This window comes from Mytilus californianus, unplaced genomic scaffold (assembly GCF_021869535.1).
Source record: "Mytilus californianus isolate M0D057914Y unplaced genomic scaffold, xbMytCali1.0.p SCAF_15, whole genome shotgun sequence".
In the NCBI taxonomy this organism is placed as follows: domain Eukaryota; kingdom Metazoa; phylum Mollusca; class Bivalvia; order Mytilida; family Mytilidae; genus Mytilus; species Mytilus californianus.
Window position 1 is genome coordinate 14,664,923 of NW_026262637.1, and position 20,576 is coordinate 14,685,498.

The 20,576-nt window shown below is 30.0% G+C and overlaps 2 protein-coding genes across 2 annotated transcripts in view; both read right to left on the reverse strand.

Moving 5' to 3' along the window:
• Positions 1-8,628, reverse strand: part of LOC127725485 (leucine-rich repeat transmembrane protein FLRT3-like) — a 235,926-nt gene extending 227,298 nt beyond the window's left edge. Inside the window, exon 1 of the mRNA XM_052232498.1 lies at positions 8,624-8,628. The gene's annotated coding sequence lies outside the window, so the exon portion shown is untranslated. The remainder of the gene's footprint in view (positions 1-8,623) is intronic.
• Positions 2,698-20,576, reverse strand: part of LOC127725495 (serine-protein kinase ATM-like) — a 95,937-nt gene continuing 78,058 nt past the window's right edge. Inside the window, exon 57 of the mRNA XM_052232510.1 lies at positions 2,698-5,539. Coding sequence (XP_052088470.1) covers positions 5,355-5,539 — 185 coding nt within the window. The 3' untranslated portion in view covers positions 2,698-5,354. The remainder of the gene's footprint in view (positions 5,540-20,576) is intronic.

Consider the following 20,576-nt stretch of genomic DNA (forward strand, 5'->3'; position numbering starts at 1 on the left):
TTATTGATTTTTAACGTCAATTCTCGAACAAAATTCATTCGCGTTATATATGATTGATGGTTTTGTACCTCTTTACATAAACAAAAATACTGTTTCCGTTTTGCATGCTTAAAATAATCCTTTAATATCTCTACTCTTTTTTTTCGGGTTTCTCTACTTGAAAATGGGTAAAATATTTGCCACTGGAAGCTAAGCAAACTACAAGGAATCAATATCACTGTTTTAAGCAAGCATTATTAATTGCAAATATTACAATTTTGTCTTCAATGAGAAATATGTCAAAGAAAGAAATATGAGGCAAGGATTTAGTCAAAATTAGTGTATTTCAGAGCTCCAAGATTCGAATCCAGGATATCCATAAAACATTGAGGACCCTCTTTAATATTTTAGGACCACCATTATTCGAAATCATGATATCCTTTAATATTTCAGGACCGCCATAAATAATTGCTTATTTATGGTGGTCTTTAATATTTCCATTTATGGAGCTCTATAATTACCTATTTCAGGACCTCCAACTTTCCACAATTATTTCAGGACCTCTACAGTTCGAATTAAGGATATCATGGAATAAGTTCGATAATTATTTTTGAGACATACAACAGTTGGACACTAACAATTTACTTTGATACAGATAGCGCACCACAAATGAGATGTAAAATAGTCTGCTTTGTGTGTCACTGACAGTCAAATCCTCGCCTGGACCACTTCTCACGTAAATTATTGTAGTAGTGAAATATAATTGATATGTTATCAGTGAAATGAACGTAATCCCAAAGCATATATTTGAAGGTACAGAACATGGTCAAATCTATATACCAGACTGTCTGCAAATGAAAAATAAAATTGTCGATCAAAAGAAACTGCAATAAAGTATAAAAGGTTTCTTATCAGAGCATAAATTCAACACTAAACTTTTCAGATTGAAATTTCTAATTGCAGGTTCCAGAAAATACGAGGGTTCTTTTTTTTTTGGGGGGGGGCTAGATTATCATTCGTTTGATGTATTAGAGCTTTTGATTTTGCCATTTGATAAGGGTCTTTCCGTTTGAAATTTTCCTTGGATTTCGGTATTTTTGTAATTTTACTTTTTTAAGGTTTTAACTCAGCAAGTTTGCTGAAAAGTATGGACTCATTACATAATGATCAACACTAAGGGAGTGTGTATCATAATGAAAGGTTCAAAGGTATTTTTTTGAATTAAAAAGATACACGTTGTAAACAATCCTATAGAGTGGTAGAGAGGTTAGATTGTCTAAGCTAACTTGACATTAAAAAGGTGTGAAAATAATCTTTTGATGAAAATATTACTGCAACTGATTGTAATACATTGTTTACTGAAAATACAATTATTATGAGGAAATTGTTTCATTAAACCTGTGTTTTTTTAATCTTACAGTGCTTTTGAATTTGAATATTTTCTTGAATTATGAAAGGTCCTATTTTGTAGCATCAAATACACAGTTCTTGGTATTATGAATATCTTTAAATGAAGGCATAACCTATTCAATCTAAGTGACAGCTTACACAATGGTACATTCTCCTGTATTTATGTCAACATTAGATGATGATCCATCAAAGAATCGTATCTAGAAAATCAAAAAAGACATTTATTATTTAGAGGCCAGTTGAAGCCCGCCTCCGAGTGCGGAATTTATTCGCTGTGTTGAAAACCCATTGGTGGCCTAGGGCTGTTTTCTGCTCTTTGTTCGGGTTGTTGTCTCTTTGGCGCATTCCTCGTTTCCATTCACAATTTTACTTAAAACTTTTAATGACACACACTCCAGAGATGAGCAATAATTATACTAAATATGATTTACGCTCTTCCAAAGTTTTCAGCCAGAGGCAACCTTGTAAAGTCAGGAATATGACAGTTCTTTTCTATTTGTTCGATGTGTTTGAGGTTTTGATTTAGCCTTTTGATAAGGGACTTTCCGTTTGGAATTTTCCTTTGTGTTCGGTATTTTAATATGTGCAATGAAAAATTTTAACAGCATTTCTGATTTAAACATTTAAGCTTGATTTTCCAATTTTGTTTGTGATCACATCCACTGGTAATAGGCAACAATTAACTAATAAGTAGCAGTAGTATTCTTAAGTCATTTAACAAATTCAGGGGTAGACACTACAAATACATGTAACCTTTTTTTGTCTGAATTAAGTTTGTGACCATAACCATGCAGGAAGTTTATATTCCAACAGTTTTCTGGACATACTTCTAGTGATAGGAAACAATGAAGCACAATAAACAGTTCTTTGTCTGATTATCAGTCCATGAAGAGTTCCTCAACTAAGTGAACAATGTTTCCATCATTTACCACATATGTCTAAATTAGACAAAGTTGACCATTGGATATATAGTTTTTCTTCAGATTGACTTTTGCTTTAATCATTCTGGTCACATTAAATATAAAATGTGCATAATAATGTGCTTGTTCCAAGTTTTATGCCACATTCTTTGGGGGTTATTAGAATTTAAAATAGATGGCAGATTATTGATTTTATTCTTTATATTAAATTTCATAGATCCTGCACAATATAAGAGCTCCAAATTTTATTTAAAAAGAAACATGTCTATAGTTCAAGACTGTATGCTGCCTGGAGATTTCTTTTGCTTATTTGTTGTTGGGTTGCTGTTCATTGAAGTATTACCCTACATCTTCTTTAATTCATATTAAAATCAAAGAACAACAAAAATAGTTTATACAATTTAAATTTGTTTGAAATGCTGTGTGATATGCTGCAATAAAAGGCAGCATTTAATTTAACAAATATTGAAACATGATCTACCAAACTATAAAATATGAAATAGCACTTTCACCAATCTCATAAATTTGAACACTTTTTAATGTGATAATTCAAGCCATATACATTTAAGATAATATTCAACTAAATTTTATGAATGTTTGAACTATAACAGATTTTAAAAAAACTCTTGGCATAAATAAAGTGAACAAATGTCAATAATATAAATCCAATTTCTGGTTAAGACAGAAACAGCATGTTGTCAATTTGTCAACTCGTATTCTACACCAAGAATAAAATGTAAATGTCTGAAATGCCAATCAAAGTTGAACTTATTTAGAAAATGTATGACTTGAACCAGTCAAAGCACCAGAATTTCTTCAATTACATACAATTACTGTCTTTTGATGAGGTAAATATGTGTTTTTAATGACTTTTGGAATTAAGCCACATATTTACCGAAACATCAGACAGTAATTGTTTTATTCCTTAAACCTAGACAGAAAGTGCATTTATTGACAATTATTTACCAAAACCATTTGCACATTAAACATTTTACCTTTACTATACAAGTAAAAGCATGTAATGTTTAGCTAGGTAAATATCACTTTTCTTCAACTGAATATGCTGTTTCAATCAAAATACAATTCTTACAGAAACTTTTCTTACATAATACCAATATGGAATAATATACAATTACTGTCTTTTGTTGAGGTAAAAAGGAGTTTGATTGACTTTTGAAAAACTGATATTCACCGAGGCCACTGGCAGAAGTGCATATCTGTTTTTCAAAAGTCAATTAAAACCACATATTTACCTCACCAAAAGACCGTAATTGTTTATTTCGTATTTCGAGAAGGAATATGTATGTACTGACAATTATTTCCAAAACCAATTGTACATCAAATGATTTTACCATAATTAAATGTAAATATACGGGACGTTTGGTGCGGTGAATATACTTTTTTTTCTGCAGGGGAATATGCTGTTTTAATCCAAATCCAATTTATACAGAAAAACCTACTAAATTTCTATCAATATTGAATAACATCTGATATTTGTCACATAAAGTTGTCCATTGTTAACTCAAATTTCATCCTCCCTAAAATTGGACTTCACTACAAAATTGATATGACAGAATTAAACATGAAATAATCCTAAGAACATTCCATCAGTTATCATAAGATAGCATTAGCTTTTTTTCACTGTAAGAAATCTTAATCATACAATATTGACCTCATTAAAATAAAAGCAAGCTCTACATTTGAATCAAATTCATAGATTTATTTCTGAATGTCTCTCATTTAAATGATACACAATGAATCTTTTAATTATGATAAACACTGGCAAATTGAAATGTTTTCATGAAAATCACTTTTTTGTGTACTCACTTAACTCGCATTTTTCGCATCAATAGGTGCAATACCAAAAGCTATAAAAAGATGACTCAAATTCTAATAAACTGTTATCACAGAGATATGTCTCGCCTTTTTGTAATTTTGATAATGCAAATGTTGAAATTAAAATAGCAATACTTTAACATGTAAGTTATGCAAATATTCAAAGTAGATGAACCATGACTGAAGGTACATGGCTAAACAATCTCCATGGAATGAGATGTGCCAATGCTAATACAACTGCATACCAAATACCATTGACTTATTATAAGTCGTTCCCTTTAATCAAACCTAAACACAAACATTAACTTGTAAACTATGAAAAAGTTTCAAAGTCAATGAACCATGATCACGGGTGGGGCTATATAATCTCCATGGAAACGATACTTGCAAATGCCAATAAATTTGCATACCAAATATCATTGACTTAACATTAGCAGTTCATCTTAAACTGATTTAATCACAAACTAATACATGTAAAGTAAGCAAAGGTTTCAAAGTAAATAGACCATGACTGAGGGGGCAGGGCCAAATATTCTCCATGGAAATGAGATGTGCTAACTATACAACTGAACACCGATTAACATGGGCCTACCCTTATGGTTCCCCTTGAACTGACCGAATTACAAACTAATACATGTGAACTATGAAAAGTTTCAAAGTCAATAGACCTTGACTGAGGGGGCAGGGTCAAATAATCCCCATGGTAATGAGATGTGCCAATGCTAATACAACTGCATACCAAATATCATTGACCTACCACTAGTGGTTCACCATGAACTAGACCTTATCACAAACTAATACATTGTTGATGCCGCCGAAGCCGGAAACAGCATACCTATGTCTCACTTTTTGACTCCGTCAAGGCGAGACAAAAATCTTATTTTTTGTTTACCAAATATTGCCTTCTGCATGATTTTTTTACAATAAAACTTCATAAAAAAGCTTAAAATAACTCTTCGAACTAACCAGTCAGTGGTTATCAACATTAATATGACTTTGTTTAAAAGGAAATATTCCTTAGTTGATATTACAATAATCTACAGAAAAATAACAATTAAAGTATAGCACAGTTAAAGTCTCTTCAATATTCAATCATAATACTGTTACTCTTATTTGCATATAATTTTTTCAAAAAAACCAACACATTAAAAAAATATCCTTTGATTTGAGCAGTAACTTCTTTCCAAAAGGAAGTTCATTATGTCATATTCATATATAAGGTTGCCAGCCAGGGAAGAGTTTAGCCAGGTTTTTAGGATCTCTTGCTTGCTGAATGAGTAGATTGACCTGTCCAGATACACTCAGTTGTACTCCATCTTCTATACCCTGTAACTTCTGATGCAGTCTCAGTAAAACTCTTTCTGCTAACTTATTTACACTTTCTGTGTTCTCAACTGAAATTAAAAAAAAAACATTTTTTGTTGTTAAATAATCACACAAATATATCAGCAGAAAAACTAGTGCACATTTTACAGTTCAAAATTGGACCATTTATTCCATGTTCTTCACTATTTGTATAAGCATATCACATAAAGTTCCCTTATAGAAGACAAAGTCATTATTGTTGCCTGTTCCGCCAATATACCAGCCCTTTTAATGTCATTTTTAATAAAATATGTCCTTAAAAATCATTCATTGAAAAACTGCTAAATATGCAGTTAACATATCCAGTACAAATGGATTTTTCATGAATAATGTTTCAGGTACAACTTTTTCTCAAGTTTACAAAATAAATTAAACACTGCTTTCAAACAAACCACATTCTATGGACTGTGTCCTGTTTCATAGGTACCAGTAAAAATTATGCCTTGAAATAGGCCACCTTGACAGATCAAGAGTAGCAACAAAGGTCATTTATTGTTAAGAGAGTGTGATAGCATATAACAGAAAACACACATATACATGTATCAGTAAGGCAAAGACATGGCTGCAAGGTCCTCGGTTTGGATATGCAAGTCCCAAAAAAACTATGTGGTGATGTTAAACTTCTATTTGTGTTTACAGCCAAGTTGCATTATCAAAACTAAGTGTTAAACTCAACTGACAGAACACATTATTTTGTTTTAAAATGAAATGTTATTGCTGTGAACATTTTCATCTTAATGATGTCAAAATATCTGAAATATTTCCAATTAAGTATACTTCACCTTAAAAGGGCTGATTCATATTTCATAAAATTTTAAATAGAAAATAAAGTTTTGAAACATGTTAGTTTACAAAAGAATTTCAATGGTAGATAATGAATGCAAATAATTATAAACATTAAATCATATCTTAATTATTGCATCACAATGAAACTTTGGAACTTTTAAAAAGAAATATCTATAAAAATTGACAAACATGCACTTTTTGTAAATAAAATTATGAACTGCAATTCAGTTCATCAAACTTAAAATTATTGCTGTATTTGTATCTTTCAAATGAAAAAAATGAACTTATATTTGAAGCATGAGGTAATTATAAATTCTATTTATGTATTTTTATAGCTTTATTTGTTTCTTTCAAATGAAAAAAATGTACTTATATTGATGCAATAGGTAATTATACATTTATTTCAAAAATGTTTTATGCTTCAGATCAAGACCACATCTTAATAAACTGTTAATTTGGTAATTAATGTGGTTAATGGTAAAACTTATTTAGTTAATTGACAGTATCATTCTGATACAACTTGTACATGATTTGCTTTAATCTACCCCCATCTTATTTTCTATTGTTCACAACACTAAATGATGAAATGAAAAAGTAAAAGTACACTGAGCTGTTACAAACCCACATGGTACTCAGTGATCTTTAGATAATAAGGCAAAGGACATGCTAAATTAAGACTAATATTTGTCACTCAAGTCAGGTTTTATAATCTTATCAAGATATTATATTTTATAAATGTATGAGTGGATTTATAAAATACTCATATCATTTACATTTTTTTTTTTTTAAATCTAACTGATGTTTCCTGTCAATATTCATGCATAAAAGAGACCAGAACTGATTACTTAGAGAAAAGTTGTTATTTAAAAATTTAACTCCTGAAAAAAATCAGATCTAAATGGTTGAGGAATAAAAACCCTAATTTAAGGTCCAATTGCTTTCTGTGTTTAGTTTTGCAAGCATTCATAGCTATTTATTTGTCTTAAGTTTAGAAAAAGTGGCATTCATTTCATGTCAAAACTACACCTTATCCTTGATTGCGCTGACAAATTGAATATTGTTATTTCCTTTAACTGCATATAAGAGTGCACACTCTAGGGAGTAAGGAAGTACAAAAACAAGTATTCTGAGCTGAGCAGCAGGAAAATATGCCCCCATCAAGGATTTATATAGTGAGACATTTTACAAATCCTTGCCCTCATATATCAATTTGATATATTTTTTTATATTATTTGAAAGAAAGTTTCAACAAGGATTCTACAATGATCCAAAATCCTTAAGCTTTCAATTTATACCAAAACTACCCAAATATTTTACAAATTTGCAGTCTCATACCTAAAATAATGCAATTTGTGGATAAACAATAAATGAATAACCATGGACTTTATTCATATGCAAAATGCCCTATAATAAATATTATTTTAATCTTTAAGTGAACTCCAGTATTTAATTTAGAAGGAGTTTCAGATATGGACCAAGAAGCTGGATTTAATGAACAAATGACTTAAAATATTGTCAAAACATGATATGCTTACAAAGAATGGATGAAGACAGATTTTCTTTTTGATTTTACTCTTTTTCAGTTCAGTTTATTTACTAGCACTTGGACTATATCACTGATGGTGAGCTATTAGTCCATAAAGGTATAAGCAGCTTAGTAGTCAGCACTTCAATACTGACATGATTTATAACAAATTTTTTTCAAACTGTCTATTCTTTTTTTCAGAAACTACTAAAAAACTTTAAGATTACAAATCCCTCATGCAAAGTTGACCGAAGCTAAATTTGGCTATTCTTTTAAGGTCATTTATTTTTACATATTATTTATCCCTTTCTTTCAAATGTTTGGGTTAGAGTGGTCCTGATGAAGGACAATCCAGAAAAGTGCTTTGATAGCACACAAATCATAGAATTATTATTTTGATCAATTCCAAAGGCCTGGCTGGTTTGTCAGATTTAATTTTAAGGTAAATCCAATTGCATAGATAATTTGAACACTACGTTTTGTGTAAACTGACCCCTCTGACTTATTTCAGAGGAGATTTTTGAAGTTTCACATAAGAAAAGGTGCAGACTTGATGTCATGTTGACAATAATTCAAATAGTACTTTGGTCATGGTGAAATTAGAATTAGAAAAAAAAATTAAAAATAAAACACTTACATGAAATTTCATAAAACATCAAAAGACCAGAATGAATATTTTTATGGTAACATTTGTTGTTTTTTAATGTATGTGATTTTTTCTGGACTTAAAGATAAAACAAATCTATAAAAGAGTTATTCACACCAGTAAAGATATGCAGAAACCAACACCTGAATTTTTCACCTAAACACTTGTATCACATCACCAAATTATAAACTTGTTCATATTTATAGGAGATTGACCCCAATTATAAATTCTAATGGAAAGATTCATGCCATGTTTACTATATCAAATATACTTGTTATCAAATTACAAGCGCTTCTGAAAAGAAAACCATATTTTCATATTAGATATTTAGACTAATTGTCAGTCTTAATGATGACTATTTGAAAAGATTTTGAAGAGTATTAAATGATATCTTTTTACAAATATTTACCTTTTAATAGTTTAGTATTGAAGAATTGGATATAAGAATTACTTGTCACTTTAAATCAACTGACAAAAAGGTGAAAAAGAAAGACTAGAAAATGGGAAAAAATTCATTAACAGTTTTTTTGTTACTTTGGGTGTTCATAAGGTCAATGTCATCTTACAATACTATACAAAGATGCAAATTGTGATGATAAGATTTTTATCAGTACTTATATTACAACTAAGTAACTAAGATATATAAAACTTGAATGAAAATAAGGACATATGGACAATGGTGTGGTATAATTGCTTGTTGTTTGTATTCTATTGTCTAATAGTGTATAATTTACCATAGTCTCATTGTGAATATAATTTGTGTAGTAACAATTGTTAGATTGACTAAAAACGTTTGTAATTGTATATTTATGCATAGTGGTCTACGAATACTCTTTTTCTCATGTTTCTTTTTTAAGTGAACAAAACATTCAAGGTCACTAATGGTAGGTTTACTAAATATTTTGAGACATATCTACTTTACCTTACCCAAGGACAACATAGTTTCAGCATGCAAGCCTTTCATTGTAAAAATAAATATCCACTAATTACATCAACCTGTGTTTTTAAAACTTATGTAATTCCATGCATTTATTAGTTTTGTTTGTATTGGTGAGAAATTCCTGGACAATCAGTCCTTGAAGATTGACTTTGTCTGATTATAAGTAAAACTTCTCTAGGTAGACACAACTTAATCCATAATAATCATCATAACCCACAAATGCTCTCATAGCTAGTTTCAAAATAAAATAAGTTACTGTAAACTCATAAATTGTTTGTGTGCACATATTTATTGTGATTGTCGAAAACAAAAGAAAAAAATGCAAAATTAATTATTGCTATTTCAATAAATGCTGCAAATAAATAGTGCTATTACTTTTTTAAAATGCCATTTTTCATTTTTGTGAAATCTATACTTATCATTTTTACGATAATAAAACATCTAAAAAATTTCTGAATTTTAAAATAGTATAAGATGAACTGAAAATTTTGAAAACATACCATCAATTAAATTAAGGGTTGATTGTGTGTAAATCACAACATAGCCTTAGCAAATTATACTGACTAAAAGCAGATATATATTTTATAAATATATCAACTAATATTCCACCATAACATTTTGGCCATAGCGAAACACTAAGTATACAAAATAAATTTATAATTTGATAAAGTTTGTCCCATAAATACTTTCAGATTAGTCTTATCCAGCCATCTGTAATTTTCAAATTAGGACTGGCAAATTAGTTTGATTTTTATGGTAAAGGAAGAATAGTTGTAAACATAAAACCTCCATCCAAAGAATTGGTTTCAATTTCCAATTTTTATTTTAAAGGAATTTCACAGATCATTATATACAACTGCATAGAAAAAGAAGGGTGTATACTCTATATATATATATATATATATATATATATAATGTCTGAATCCTTTTAGACTTGCTTTATATACTGTAAAAGCAGAAATTTTCGTGGAGGATTTATTTTTGTTTATTTCGTGGAAAGGATATATCCACGAAATTAAAACCCCCACGAAAATTTAACCTCCATAAAATACCACTTACATTTAAGGAAACCCAAAATTAAATCCCCATGAAATCTTATAGAAAGACAAAACCACGAAATTTTAACCCCACGAAAATTAATGTTTCTACAGTGTATATATATATATATATATATATAAATATGTATAAGAAAATTAATAAAAGATAATAACGGTTTCAATTCATCACATTTACTAGCGCTTTCACTGCTTTTACAGATCTTCATGTGACTTGTATACATAAGTGTTATGTATATATATATATGTATAGAGGATTTTTTTATACTTACAAGTTTTTTTTATACCTGTCTTTTAGTGTTGTAGAATCCAAAATGTTTTAAAAGCATAAAATATGTCAGCATAAATAAACTTTTCAAAAGAATAATTTCTACAGCTCTTGCAAGTACATAGGTATAAGGAGATGACGATGCTGATAAAAACAGTCAAAACACTAGGAAACTACAAAAATAGAGAAAAAGTAGTATTTGTTCAGAAATACATACACTGTTTTACAAGCAAATGTTAATAAAATTTCAAGCAATTACAAGCACTGTTTCTATATCTATCTGCAATTTACCTTGAAGGTAAATATTTGAACTATATCCTATATTATTATTTTCATATTAAAAACAAATGAATATGTTTGCTGTTGTACATATGCTTTGAAATGCATTAAACTTCATGGTGGTCTATAGATAAATTTTTATGTTTTTCTTCTGTGGATGCCTCATAAATTTGTAATAAAAGAGCTCATAGCTCTGAGGTGGAAGAAGATACATAAAAGGATAACTTGAATTACAATGAAAACAGACCACACCAACCAGCCTACTCTCTGCCATTGTTGCCTTGACATAATTTAACTTCCAAAAATAACATACTTACACATGTCTCCACCAAAACTGATTAAACTAAATATAAAAATTTCTGAATACTGTTGGGCATTCTGACTTACTTCGTCAATTAAAACCAAACCGGGAACCAAGATTTTAGTCAAGTCTGCACTTTCAAAGTGGGGTTTAACACCAACCATCAATCAATCAATCATGAATTGTTAAAGTTTTTCACATTCAGTTGTTTTATTTCCCAATTAACATATTTTGAAAAGTGCTAAATATATCCTATGTAGAGTTTGGATGTTGGCTAGTCCAAATAATTATGATGTCTTGAAAGGCTATTTTATTTTTTTTCTGTGACGCCTTCCTAGCCAGTAGGAAGGCATCACAGAAAAAAAAAAAAGCCTTTCAAGACGTCATTATTTGGACTAGATGTTGGCAAATTTTAACACTTAAGTCTCCTCCTTGAGCAAAACTAACCCAACAATCAATTGTGACCTGTTAAAGTTGTTATCAGTTGAAACTTTTCAAAAGAACAATTTCTACAGCTCTTGCAAGTACATAGGTATAAGGAGATGACGATGCTGATAAAAACAGTCAAAACACTAGGAAACTACAAAAATGGAGAAAAAGTAGTATTTGTTCAGAAATACATACACTGTTTGACAAGCAAATGTTAGTAAAATTTCAAGCAATTACAAGCAATGTTTCTATATCTATCTGCAATTATTATTTTCATATTAAAAACAAATGAAATGAGTTTATTACATTGACATATTTGAAGTGGTTCAAAATCCCTCATTAACTGATTTTTTATGTTTTTTCTTATGTTGTGCTGTTACACAATTGTCCCTGGTCAGGGGTTTGGTTTTGAGCACTTTTTATACGACCGCAAAAATTAAAAAATTTTTGGTCGTATATTGGTATGACGTTGGCGTCGTCGTCGTCTGGCGTCGTCTGGCGTCGTCCGAAGACACATTGGTTTTCGCACTCTAACTTTAGTTAAAGTGAATGGATCTCCATGAAATTTTACCATAAGGTTCAATACCACGAAAGGAAGGCTGGGATTGATTTTGGGGGTTATGGTACCAACAGTTAAGGAATTAGGGGCCAAAAAGGGGCCAAAAATAAGCATTTTTGTAACTTCCAGACATAACTTGTGTGTAAGTGTATGGATCTCTCTGACATTGTACCACAAGGTTCCATATCACAAAGGGAAGGCTGTAATTGATTTTGGGGGTAATTGCCTCAAAATTTTAGGGATTAGGGGCCAAAAAAGGGGCAAAAAACACATTTTTCTAGTTTCATGACAATAACTTGTGTGTAAGTGTTTGGATATTTCTGAAATTGTACTACAAGGTTCCATATCACAAAGGGAAAGCTGGAATTGAGTTTGGGGGTAATTGCCCGAAACGTTTAGGAATTGGGGGCCAAAAAGGGGCCAAAAATAAGCATTTTTCTAGTTTCCAGACAATAACTTGTGTTCAAGTGTATGGATCTCTCTGAAATTGTACTGCAAGGTACCATACCACAAAGGGAAGGCTGGGATTGAGTTTGGGGGTGATGAATCATAAGGGGGATCAAAAAATTTGGGGGGGGGGGATTTTTTTTTTTTCTTTTTTTTTCTTCTTTTTTTCCTTTTTTTTTTCTTTTAAAATTTTCCATTTTAAGTTGGTAATTTCTGATTAATATTTAAAAGCAAATAATAATGATATGGTAGGAGATACACACCAAACAGGATGTGTAAATTATTATATAATAAGTATTGTGCAATAGCAAGAAATTTTCAATTGCACAGTATTGCACAATAGCAAGAAATCTTCAATTGCACAGTATTGCGCAACAGCAAGAAATCTTCAATTGCACAGTATTGCGCAATAGCAAGAAATATCCAATAGCACAATATTGCACAATAGCAAGAAATTGTCAATTGTACAGTATTGCGCAATAGCAAGAAATATTCAATTGCACAGTATTGTGCAAAAGAAGATACTTCGTATAAATTGCTTATTTCTTGATCAATTTCAATGGGGTTTTATTCTTGAATTCTTGGGGTTCTTTAATATGCTGAATCTAACCGTGTATTAAGTTTTTGGATTTTGGGCCCCGTTTTTAAATTGGTCCACATTGAGGTCCAAAGGGTCCAAAATTTAACTTTGTTTGATTTTAACAAAAATTGAATTTTTAGGGTTCTTTGATATGCTGAATCTAAACATGTATTTAGATTTTTGATTATGGGCCCAGTTTTCAAGTTGGTCCAAATCGGGGTCCAAAATTAAACTTTGTTTGATTTCAACAAAAATTGAATATATGGGGTTCTTTGATATGCTGAATCTAACCATGCATTTAGATTTTTGATTTTTGGTCCCCGTTATCAACTTTGTCCACATTGAGGTCATAAGGGTCCAAAATTAAACTTTGTTTGATTTCATCAAAAAGTGAATTCTTGGGGTTCTTTGATATGCTGAGTCTAACCATGTATTTAGATTTTGGATATTGGACCATAATAGGTGAATGTCCAATTTAAAATTTTTAAGTTCTTAGACCACATTCATTCTGTGTCAGAAACCTATGCTGTGTCAAATATTTAATCACAATCCAAATTCAGAGCTGTATCAAGCTTGAATATTGTGTCCATACTTGCCCCAACTGTTCAGGGTTCGACCTCTGCGGTCGTATCAAGCTGCGCCCTGCGGAGCATTTTATTAACATTTCAAACCCTGTCATTTTCTGTATGTGCTTGTCCCAAGTCAGGAACCTGTAATTCATTGCTGTCAGTCATATTTGTTTTAAGGGCATATGATACAGTTTTGATCCCATAATGATTTTTTTACGAAAATTTGCATACAAGCTATTTTTTACCTAAGCAATTCAAATATGTAATAAAAAATATACCTTCATGTGCTACTTTTAGAGATAGACATTTACTCAAAATTTCAGTTCTTTGGACATTTTTATCCTTTGGATAGACACGCCTAACTTTTTTATTTCAACAGATAAACACAAGCGGATTTTTTAAGAAACATTATGAAAATCTTCTTCTTATAAATATGTTCTTAATATGTACAACAGTCCTTTTAAAGTAATTAATTTTTAAAAAAAATTCAGGATTTCTGGAAAAAACGACTCTTTTTGCTGTATGTTTATCAAATTTAAAAAAAATTTGAATATTGACTTTTTTATTATAATTGGTACAAATAATCTTCATACCTAATCACACCTAATGCCATTTTAAAAAAGAGGGGTCCATGTACTCGTTTTCAAGTGAAATCAGTTTGAATGATAAAAATCTGTCGAAAAATGCATCTTTTCCCGATATGTCACAGTTTGACGTAGCGAAAATAACATTTTACGAAAGCAACGTCATTACCTCCCCTGTAACTGTATCGTATGCCCTTAAAAGGGGATTTATTTTCAGCCTAGACTCTTAATCCCTAAAGGGAATTGCTGGTTCCATAGAAATGATGAAATTCCTCAATTCTGCATATTAATTCCTATGCACTGAACTAGAAAGTAGAAAAAGTCTAGTCTAAATAATTATGACATCTTGAAAGGCTATTTTTTATTTTTTGCTGTGATGCCTTCCTACAATGTCCAGATCACAAGATTTTCAGGGTGTCAGTTTTCTACAAGTGATCTGGATATTAAATTATTACTTCCAATATACTTCTTTGATTAAGTAATGTTTTCAATGAACGGTTAATAAACCAAGGGCAGCCACCGGTTCTAACAGTAACTGGCAACCAATAGTTTACAACAATAGTTTACGTCTCAGTGTAAGTGATAAGATCTTCCTATTTTTCTATTTCTGTATAGCTTTAGTAAGCATTCCTGAAAGTTAAACCATTATTAGATAACATTCAACTTCAAATGTTTGACTGGTTTTTGATAAAGAAACTAAAAAATGATACAAAAACTAAATGACGAAGACACTAGAAGCAAGTAAACAACTCTGCTTTTTTTATGAATACAGATAGTACTTTGAGAACGTCAACTCAGCACGGACACAACTTGGCCACTCTATAAATAAGAAAAAATATAATTATCAATGAAGAGAGTAGCATCTGCAAACTGACTCCAAATGTATAATAATAGTGGTCTCTTCTTACATTGTTGGAGCTGTCTATTTTAGTGGCAAAAGTTTCATTTTTATAAAAAGGATAGCAAAGTAGTCATGTCAAATTGTCACTGTACTTTCAATTTTCCTCAAATTCAATTAACCCATGCATTCTACCTGATCTACTGTTAAAAACATCCAGTTACAGTAAATAGAAAATTTTGAATTACGTAAGATTAAGATACATGTTGACGTACAAGAAAATAAAATACAAAATTTATACTAGATACTCTGAAACTCATTCGGCCCAAGTTTGGCTGAAATTAATTCATCAGTTTCAAAGGAGAAGATTTTTTAAAGTAAGCAAACTAGATGAACAAATTGTGAAAAATTGTCTTTAAAGGATAATAACTCCTTAAGGACACATTTGACAATTTTGGTCATATAAAACTTATTTGTAGATCTTACTTTGCTGATCATTTTTGCTGTTCACAGTTTATCTTTATCATTCATAATATTCAAGATAATAACCAAAAAATGCAAAATTCCTTAATATTACCAATTTAGTGGCGGCAACCCAACAATGGACTGTTAGATTCGTCTGAAAATTTCATGGCTGATAGAACTTGGCCCAATGAACATTTTAACCTCTCATCAGATTTGATCTAATTGCTTAAGTGTTTGAGTTATATTAGCCAAAAACTGCATTTTACCCCTATGTTCTAATTTTAGCCATGGCGGCCATGTTTTTTTAAGAAACAAAAAATAAAACACAACGTTTATTCTAAATACCCTAAGGATCATTCAGCTTAAATTTGGTTGGAATTGGTTCAGTAGTTTCAGAGGAGAAGATTTTTTAAAGTTAGAAAACATGATAAACAAATTGTGTAAAATTGTCCTCAAAGGGCAATACTCCTTAAGGGGTCAATTGACAATTTTGGTCGTATAAAAACTAATTTGTAGATCTTACTTTGCTGAACATATTTGCTGTTTACAGTTTATCTTTATCATTAATACTATTCAAGATAACAACCAAAAACTGCAAAATTTCCTTAAAATTACCAATTTAGTGGCAGCAACCCAACAATGGGTTATTAAATTCATCTGAAAATTTCAGGGCTGATAGAACTTCACCTAATGAACACTATTACCCCATGTCAGATTTGTTCTAACTCCTTTGGTTTTTTAGTTACAAGCCAAAAACTGCATTTTACCCCTATGTTCTATTTTTAGCCATGGCGGCCATGTTTTTTGACAAAACAGAAAATAAAAATCAAACTTTATTCTAGATACCCTAAGGATCATTCAGCTTAAGTTTGGTTGGAATTGGTTCAGTGCTTTCAGAGGAGAAGATTTTTTAAAGTTAGAAAACATGATAAACAAATTGTGTAAAATTGTCCTTAAAGGGCAATAACTCTTTAAGGGGTCAATTGACAATTTTGGTCATATAAAACTTATTTGTAGATCTTACTTTGCTGAACATATTTGCTGTTTACAGTTTATCTTTATCATTAACACTATTCAAGATAACAATCAAAAACTGCAAAATTTCCTTAAAACTACCAATTTAGTGGCAGCAACCCAACAATGGGTTATTAGATTCATCTGAAAATTTCAGGGCTGATAGAACTTCACCTAATGAACACTTTTATCCCATGTCAGATTTGTTCTAACTCCTTTGGTTTTTTAAATACAAGAAAACTGCATTTTACCCCTATGTTCTATTTTTAGCCATGGTGGCCATGTTTTTTGCAAAACAGAAAATAACATACAAACTTTATTCTAGATACCCTAAGGATCATTCCGCTTAAGTTTGGTTGGAATTGGTTCAGTAGTTTCAGAGGAAAAGATGTTTGAAATAGTTTACACCAGACGGACGAAGGACGACGACATCGACGACAGACGCCAAGTGATGGCTAAAGCTCACAGTTCCTTCTGAATGGTGAGCTAAAAATGAGGAAATAAAAATATGAAATGTCTTATAAACCTGATGAAGTTTCCCTTTTTACTATATTTTTTACTAGTTGAGGTCAAAAAAGAATGAAATTATCACACAAATTTACCCAGAAATGAGAGATAGCATATCATGTCACTAGTTGATAAAAAATTTGGTGTTTCTGGTGTGGTTCATGTACCTCAGTTTATAGCTTTTTGTAAAGTGTTTTATGGACTGTTTGTTCTTTTCTTTTGATCATGGTGTTGCCTGACATTCCTTAACTTGTGGCTTTTAAATGTCTAGAGTGGAATCTTCTCCCATTCTTTTTTTATTTTCAATTCTTTAGTCTATAATGTTGTAACTTTATTTTTCTTCTGTGACTTTTGATGCAAGTGTGACAAAAACTAAATCAAGACACTCTTTTTATCATTTAAATATGATGTACAGCCCTGAACAGGTGAAAAAAGTAAAACAATTGCATGGACTAACCACATGAATGAAACTAACAAAATGGAGTGTATTCTCAATAAATAAAATATTCAACTTCAATAAGTACAAATTTTCCATTAAACAAGGGTCCGTTTCTGACAAATTGAACAAATATGCATAAAAATGATATTTTACGATGTATATATGAAGGGTGGATTCACCAAGCAATTTATGATTTCAGCAGGATATATAAAAGGAACATATAGTTATTTAACAGGCCATTAAAACAAAAATATGTGAAAATTATGCTAATTCTCATTCTAGATAAAATTACTATGTAATACCTCACTGTGCATCAAAGCATTATTTAATATTTTCGTGATTATTTTTTTTTCATTTTTGTATTTTACAACTCAATAATTTTAAATGCACATTTTATAAAATAGAATTTAATGTATTAACAGAATGCATTTAAATCAATTTGAACTTTTACATCTGATTGAGTTTGTTCTTTCTCAAAAGGAAATTCCACATTATAAAGAAAAAAACATAATAAGAAAATAAAATTGAATTTTTTCATAATGATTTTTCAATTATATAATTAATTAATATGTTTGACAAATTAAAGGTGTTATACAAATCTAAAAGTTAATTTGACATAGCTACAAAAAAAGTTCACCTAACATTGGAAAAAAAGTTTTATTTACCTACACGCCCAGGTTAGACATTTCAAAAACATCCATTTAAAAGCATATAAAAATGAAATTATAAGAAACTTTTCTCTTTGGTGTTAAAATATAATTGATTTTTCCAAAAAAACAACTCTATGGATATTCTTTACATAATTCTTGCATGCAAAATTAATCGGTACAATTTTATTTCAAAAAATTTGTTTGTTTCATTTGAAATTTTCAAATTTATGCGAATACTCTTTTTTATATTTTGTTTGATGACGTCAAGGAAGTATTAAAGATAAAATAATGCCACGAAGGCATGAACTGTATCATTTCATAATAAAAAGGAACAGTGTAATATCAAACATATTGACAATGATTCTTGTCAACAGAAAATGTATAAAAAATGTTCTCCTAAATCAAAATTAAATGTCACCTAAATCAAAGTTAGAGTAATTAAAAAAAATTCTTTTAAATCCCTATCCTGAGCTTCATTACATGTTATAAACAGCAGCAAAATAAAAGTCATTAAAAATGAATTCTTTTAAATCATTCACCAAGTACTGGAGGTCAATTACATGAAATGAACAACAGACATTTTAAAATGTAAATTGTTTTAATGAGAGTAATTAAAATTAACATCGGTCAATATTTGGGCAGTTGTTGACATTTGTTTTTAAGTTATAGAGATTTATTTGCTGTTTTAAATTTTCCACTTCGATAGTCCTCTTATATCAAAATTTCAATCATTTTCCACTTGTGTGAATCCATTTCTAAAAATACATAAAAAATCTGATAACCATCTTAAAAAACGTCATCACTCTAGGGTGTGATTATGAACTTTCAATCAACATAAAAAATGTATTTATTTCAATATGTTTAGTTCATCCAACATAAAAATTTGTAATTTATTATTCTTTTTTATATATTCACCTCTTTTAACTTTTATATCGACGCTTTTTGTCTAGATCCATACACTGAAATTTTTCATTCATTTTTTTTTAATGAAATAAATTTGTCCTGCTGTAAAACTAGGGTTGATGGTAACAGTGCAAATTCATCAACATAATCCATTCATAAATTATCTTTTCAAAACATAAAAAATCTGATAACCATCTTAAAAAATGTCATCACTGTAGGGTGTGATTGTAAAACTTTCAATCAACATAAAAAATGTATTTATTTCAATATGTTTACAGTTTATCCAACCTATAAATTTGTAATTTATTATTCCTTTTATAGATCCATCTCTTTTATATTAATGTTTTATATGTCTAGATCCATACACTGAATTTTTTCATTCATTTTTTTAATGAAAAAAACTGCTGTAAAACTGAAGTTATTGGTAACAGTGCAAAATCATCCACATAATCCATTCATAAAATACATAAATTAGGATTTTACACTCAAATTTTATCTTTTAAGGGCTATTTAAAAGAGACCACTATTTAATTTTATAACATAGATAGCATAAAAAGAGATTTGGGGTGTATTCTAATGAGACAGTAACCCAATAACACAAGAGCAAAAAGGCCTCTTTAGGAATTTACTTGTGTGATTGCCAAGTCTATATTTCAAAATTTTGGTGAGCCCCACTATTCAATTGATCCTGTTTTCAGAAATGTTAATGAGTCCCAGCCAAAAACAGTGAGTATAAGACTCATCAAGTGCTTTACTGTCAGCCCTGTCTCCAGTTTTTATGCATGCAATTTCAAAATATCAATATTACACCAGTTACATCTGATAGTCTGCAAACACAGTAGAGAATTCATTTAAAATACCTTCAATATTTTGTAATACAATCTCCAGATCCTGTTGGGGAAAGAGGTGAAATGGGTAAGAACTAGAAAATATACATATTGATTTTGTCATATAACTTAAATAAGAAATTACTGGCCATAACATTTGATGAACGTTGAAGGCTATCTCACAGATGGGCTTTTATCTGTATGCAAAGGGGTATGAGTATTACAAGATCATATGAATCAACTAGCAATAAAATTGATTGATAGATTTGAGCATTAATCATATTATGTATTTCAGATATTCATTTAGATATATTATGACTAAACTAAAATGTTTTACAAAGAACAAAAAGTTAAATTTGATGCTGAAAATGGCAAAATTATTTTTTTTAAATCTAAAAATGTTGAACACATGCAAAAACCATGTAAATACTTCTAAAAAGGTTTTATTCATACGG